General features: G+C 39.4%; 1 protein-coding gene across 1 annotated transcript; it reads right to left on the reverse strand.

Moving 5' to 3' along the window:
• Nucleotides 1-173: 173 nt before the first annotated feature.
• Nucleotides 174-6,031, reverse strand: LOC122292412 (ethylene-overproduction protein 1). Its single transcript, XM_043100753.1, has 4 exons — nucleotides 3,481-6,031; nucleotides 2,663-2,954; nucleotides 2,268-2,577; nucleotides 174-947 (listed from the first exon to the last, which is right to left on the reverse strand). The coding sequence occupies exons 1-4, from the start codon at nucleotides 5,433-5,435 to the stop codon at nucleotides 712-714; spliced, it is 2,793 nt and encodes a 930-aa protein (XP_042956687.1). The 5' UTR covers nucleotides 5,436-6,031; the 3' UTR covers nucleotides 174-711.

Below are 6,031 nucleotides of genomic sequence, written 5' to 3' on the forward strand. Positions count from 1 at the left end.
TAGATGTTTCCACAATCTTGTTTGTTTACAAGAGGAAAATACCTTTATTCACCCTACAGCTGGTAAATGTTTTAGATTTTACATCTCAACACCAACACATTGTACATCCAACTAGTTTTGACAACGAACTTTTATCCAATTCTGGTTGTTAAGATGATTAAAAGTAACCAATATTGGGTGACGTAAAGCAATCTTCACTATGAATATATACAGATAGTGCAAATCACAATTTTTGGTAGTTCTAAGGTTCAATGTCAAATGTTGTAAGATGGGTGGTAAAGACGTATTTTCCCCCACAAAATTCTTGTTTCAATCAAGTGACAATATGGGACGCCAATATTGTTCTCAAAGAATTGTAAAGACTTTCAACACCATCAAGACTCTGACCCCATTCCCTAAATGGTTATAGGAACATTTCTTTTGGTTAGTTTTACATGATCATTTTCACCAGGATGCTCTAGCTTGCAGAATCTCTCATGATCCAGCGGGGACAAGGTCACAGCGCATATATACCCCTCTGCTGATGAAGCTTGCCACTCCCTTGCCTCTTTTTCCTGATGAAGAATCCCTAATCATTGTGATGGCTTCTTTGCAGCTGGATGATCATCACAGGCACGATTGCAGGGGAATATTCGGATATTTGTTAAGTCCCCATGATATTACCCCTCTGCTGATGAGGCCTGCCACATGCTGACTTCATTATATGAGTTTTCATTTAAGTTGTAAATTTACAGCCAACTCCTGTGCCCGATTATACAAATCAAGTGTTTCCTTATGGTCAGGGTCCAAGCATAGAGCTGCCTGACAATCTTGGAGAGCAGAGGTGAGGTTCCCCATTGACTCGTAAAATGCTGCTCGAAGATGAAGCATTTGTAAATCAGGCTTGAAAGCTATGGCCTTCGTTAGCTCTTCTACAGCTTCAGTTTCTTTTTGGTCATCCATCAGAACTGATGATATGTGATTCTGTATGTTAGTGCCTTTATTTTCAAAGTAATGAACATGTCTACACACCATTCAGAATCGCAAAAAATAAAAAAATTCTAAGTTGCAAGCAATGGAAGTAGATTGATGATAAGTATGAGACAGGTACTCGAAATATTGATCTTTCTATCAGAAAGTTAAGTACATGTGATGTCAGTTCAGATTCTAGCTTGAAAAAAAGCGGAAAGAAATGCAATACTCTTCATGAACATAAGCAGCTAGGCTTAGGCTATTGAATAGATCATACATGATATATGACACCTCACCGGTCACCAGTACTTTGATATCCAGTATCTTTAACTAGTGCTTAGTTGTAATTAGGCATATTTGATTTATACTTCCTATGTACTTCGGCTATGCCTTTTACTATCAATAAAATTTTACTTTTACTAATAAAATATATATATATATATATATATCCTTCTGTTGTACCAAGTTATATAAAACTTTTAAAAAACTATGGAAGTAACTCTTCAGAAGTGCTCATACATCTTTGATTAGGCCAGAGTTGAGTGTACTATAAGCCAGAAGACCTTAAGCCAGTCGCCATAAGATCACTACAGCATTTAGAAAAAGTTCAATATCTCTTATATTTATAGCTATTCTTTTGTTGCAAAAGGTTGCACAAACTGCACAGAAAAAAAATAAAAAGAGAAACTATTCACCTCGTATTCATGACAAAAACAAGTTCAGTGCATTCAGTAACTTGGCAGCTATCAATTAGGCAAGCAAAGAAGAGAAGGAAATGAATCCAGTAGCCCAATAGAATTTGGAGGTCCCTCTCTCTAGTATTATTTATTAATTAAGTTTTTATGCTTAACGAATAATCTATACGAAGTTGTCTACTCTGTTAAATGACAAGGGCATTATGATCACAGGAATTCATTACTAAGAAAAGATGGACTGTCCAAACCATAGCCAGCCCCTCCAGTTAGAGAAAAGAAGTAATATCTCTTGCCTCATTGCTGGTACATACAGATTAAATGGATAATAATTTGGAGATAAACTGTCTGCCTGAAGATTGAGCATAAAATCATCATGTGCTTCGTAATTATATAGATCCAGTAAGTATAGCAACCTATTATTTGTTGTTGATATGTGATGATATTGAAACTAATTATGCAGGAAGCACAGAATCCGAAACAATGGTCTAAGACAGTTTTATATACGTAGCATAATGCACATAAAAATTTATCACCAGGAAGAAACAAAATTTTGTGATTGGCAGTAACTACTGCTCAGGATGTAATGGCAGAGAATGCTACTTAAGGGTAACAAGGTATTACCTGCTGCCCTGTATCTATATGGATATGTCCTAAGCGGATCCAATTGTGTTGCTGCATCAAGATCATTCTTTGCCATTTCACGACCACAATATTCTGACCTTTTCTCATAGGCTGACGCATTATTTCGTGCCTTCTCTATTAGCTTGGTCATCTCTTCATATGCAGCTTGCCGGTGATTTCTTTGATGATAAACACGCGCCAGCCCTTGATGAGCTCTTGCATGCTTGATCTCAAGGGCATTTGAGTAGCAATCTGCAGCTAAATCCAGGTTACCACAATCCACGTGAACACTCCCTAAATTATTTAATGCCTGCAAAATATCCCAATACACATTCATACAAGTATATCAAGGCATGTGGCCAAGTGATGAGGATCAGAGTACAGGGACTACTCACTTGTCCTTTCCGAAGACCATCTGAAGGGCATTTAAGAGCTTCCCCCAGAATTTGAACAACATAAGATGAAGATTCAGGATCCAGAGTTGTGTCAGCCAATGAGTATGCTTTAAGGAAAAAGGCTTCGAATGACCTCTGAAGTGAAATGGACTTATCTGCCCTAGAGAGAGCTTCTTCACGATAACCGGTGTCATATAAAATCCAACCTTCATAAACTAGCCTTTCATTCTCAGAGCTAGAATGATTTCTAGCCAATCGCAAGCTACGCATTGCAGCCTTTTGACAATTAAGCCTATTAAATAATTGGATATTAGATATTATTCATGGAAATCAATGTAGTAAGTCTAGAGATGATAAGAGCCAAATGACATCATATGTTGTTTTACACAGCATATTCATCGATTGTCCTAGACAGTGCGTAGAAACAAGAAAACACTAAGGATATATCAAGCCAGTGGAGATGAGCTCATCTTATTTGAAACTTGCAATCATTGAAAAACGACTATATACATGCAGCAATCTATAAAATTTTATTGGTAAATGTGTAAGAAGTTATTTTACCATGTGCTTATAGATGTGAGTTTATTATCTCAGGAAAAAGAATCTGATTTCTGCCATAATTTAAACAGGGATGGGTTTCAATTTCAAATCAACCAGATGCCAAAATTGAAGATTTGGAAAGAAAAAACTATAGAAGATGAGCTTCTTAAGGTTTTGACCATGATGATTTATTCATAAAAATTGAAGATGAAAAAGATACTAAACAACATTACAAAGAAATAAGATAGACAACTCTAAACAAAATTACAAAGAGTTACCTCAAAAGAAGTAGAGATTGCCGAAACCGGAGAAGACTCTTTCCAGGGTCATTTACCAGCATCTGATGTATGACAGCCAGAGAGCCTATATCATCAATACAAGACCATCGCTGATAGAGTTGCATCCAGCAATCAGCCTCACTCAATTGCTGAACCCGATGGCTGAGGTGCTCAATCAAGTAATCCCCAGTAACCTTCCCATGAAACATCATGTAATTGGGTTCTAAAGTTAAAACTACTCGAATGTCTCTAAGAGCACTTTCGTAATCCTTAAGTGCAATGAAGAACCAAGCTCTCAACTCAAGGCAGTCAGGCAAGAGCTTAAACCCAATAATTTTGTCAATCTCCAAAATGGCTCCCCTAATCTGATTCTCCTCCACCTTTGCAACAGCTCTATATTTGTAAGGGAATGAAAGAGTAGGATCCAATTCAGTTGCAGTTTTCAAGTCCAAGATCTTCTCCCTCCCAATATTATAAAGAGACCGCTCTTGGTACATCCACCCAACTGGTTTATACTCTAAGATGAGAGAGCTCATCAGCTTATAGGCCGAATACCGTTGCCCTTGCTCATGTTTAGCTCTTGCTATGCCAGCCATTGAATAAACGTGACTCGCTGCAGCTGCCACCCCAAAACAACGCTGAGCATCCTTGTAATCTTTTCTCTCAAGCAATGCACAGCCCAGTTGATGAAATGCAAGTGCCTTCTGCCACTTTTCTGTTGCACACTCTCCCAATCTCTCCAATAACATCACTGTCGTGTTAGATGCCATGCTTTCCTCCATCGCAACATGGCTTAGGAAATAATACAGCAAGAAAGAAGCATGACCTGCCCTGGCCAACCTCTCCCTAGCCTGAGAGCTACAAAAATTTTTCATCACCTTCCAATTATACAGATTGCTTGGGAGCTCTCTTAACATCACTTGGAGGCAAGATGCCACAACAAGATTTGCCGTCTCCTCCAAACCATATTCAATAAGAGCCATTGCATCCTCAATGTTGCCCACCAGTGATGCTAGATGAGCATCACAAGCAGACTTCAACTCCTCGCAGCAGAACCTATTTGCAAAAGAAAGCAACTCCAAAACAATCTCAGCACTGAAATAGTCCAATCTTCTAGTTCTACTATACACTTCAACAGCTCTCATCCCCCCTACAGATATCCCATTTCCTGAAAAATCAATCTTATCCATTTTCGACTCCAAGAACTTACCAAACAGCATAACATTAAATACTCTCGATAACGCTGCAATTCTGTACCTAACACATTTAATTTCCTCATTACCAATACAAAATGAAACGTAACCATCCACATCCAAATTCAAACACTCATTCCCTATCAATGTTGGCGTATTAATCACCTCGAAACGGTCGTTAAGACACTGGCAATGATCATGAATATAATTTAAATCATACCCAGATACTAAAGCGGCCTTGGGGCACTCAAGAACGTGGCCACCACAATCCATAGCGGATACACCCACAAGCTCGTCCTCCCTCCTCTGGAACCTTAACCATGCAGAAACCACAACCTTCGAGTGCACATCTCCCGCGTTTTGACGGGCAGCACGGAGGCACCGGCGTAGCAGCTTGTGATCACCGAGGCTGCGCAAGACAGAGTACTGCTCCATACATAGCATTGACTTATCGGATTGGGAGCAAGTTTCAAGACGACCATAAAGGTCAGCTACAGTCGCTACAAAGTCGAGGGGCTTGAGGTGGGGATCTATGGAGGGTTCAAGGAGATCAGTTGTAGGAAGTCCATAAGGAAGAAGAGCATCAGTTACTGCGACCGAGTTGTTGGGTTTGGACTTTGAAAATGATTTGACTTTATAGTTGATAAACTTAGCCCTGGTAGCTACGGTGGGGTTTTTACCGGTGCCGGTGATAGTCTCCGATGGACTAAGAGCGTGAACTTGGGTGCCCTTGAATCGCTCTATGATCTTAAGAGCACGCATTTCTTATTGGATAGAGAGACTCTAAGATAGTCTATAACTATGCAAGTGAGATTCAGCTTTCACATAGATTATCAAGTTTAAATGCCCAGAATAAAATAAAAATTAAAAAAAAGAGAGGCTGTGAATGGAAGGTTTTTTTTTACCTTTGATCTGCGCGCGCGCGCGCGCACACACAGGGAAAGAGAGAGGAGTGTGGTGATGCAGGCCACGAATAAAAAAATCAGTTTCTTAAAAAACAAAAAGAGAAACAACTTTGCTTTATCTTACTCTTTCTTTCATGGGATGGAATTTTAAGCAAGAGAGAAGTGGGGATGCACGGTATAGGCTAAACTAGTGTTTGTTTCTCGAGAAAACAATGTAAAAATACGTTTTTTTTTCTTTTTCCCCCTTACTCTTGCTTTCATGGAATAGATTGCAAACACCGTTCCTCTCTCTGTCTCTCCTGCGTGAATGTCGGAGTGTGCGTGTTGGATGAAGAGATGGGTTTGGTTTTTCTAACCGCAGAAGCCTTTTTGGTTTGGGTGGCTCACTCCAAAAGCAACGAGGAAGATGGAGTTCAGTGCAGGCTAACCACTCCATTTGTGCCACGTCGCATC

The sequence above is a fragment of the Carya illinoinensis genome, chromosome 13, assembly GCF_018687715.1.
Source record: "Carya illinoinensis cultivar Pawnee chromosome 13, C.illinoinensisPawnee_v1, whole genome shotgun sequence".
NCBI lineage: Eukaryota > Viridiplantae > Streptophyta > Magnoliopsida > Fagales > Juglandaceae > Carya > Carya illinoinensis.

Bases quoted from the DNA above. Each gene is read 5' to 3' on its own strand.
- LOC122292412 (XM_043100753.1), bottom strand. From the start codon at position 5,435: ATGCGTGCTCTTAAGATCATAGAGCGATTCAAGGGCACCCAAGTTCAC. The intron at 2,955-3,480 runs GTAACTCTTTGT...ATTATTTAATAG, and splicing joins CAATCTCTACTTCTTTTGAG to GCTTAATTGTCAAAAGGCTG. The intron at 2,578-2,662 runs GTGAGTAGTCCC...GATATTTTGCAG, and splicing joins ATGGTCTTCGGAAAGGACAA to GCATTAAATAATTTAGGGAG.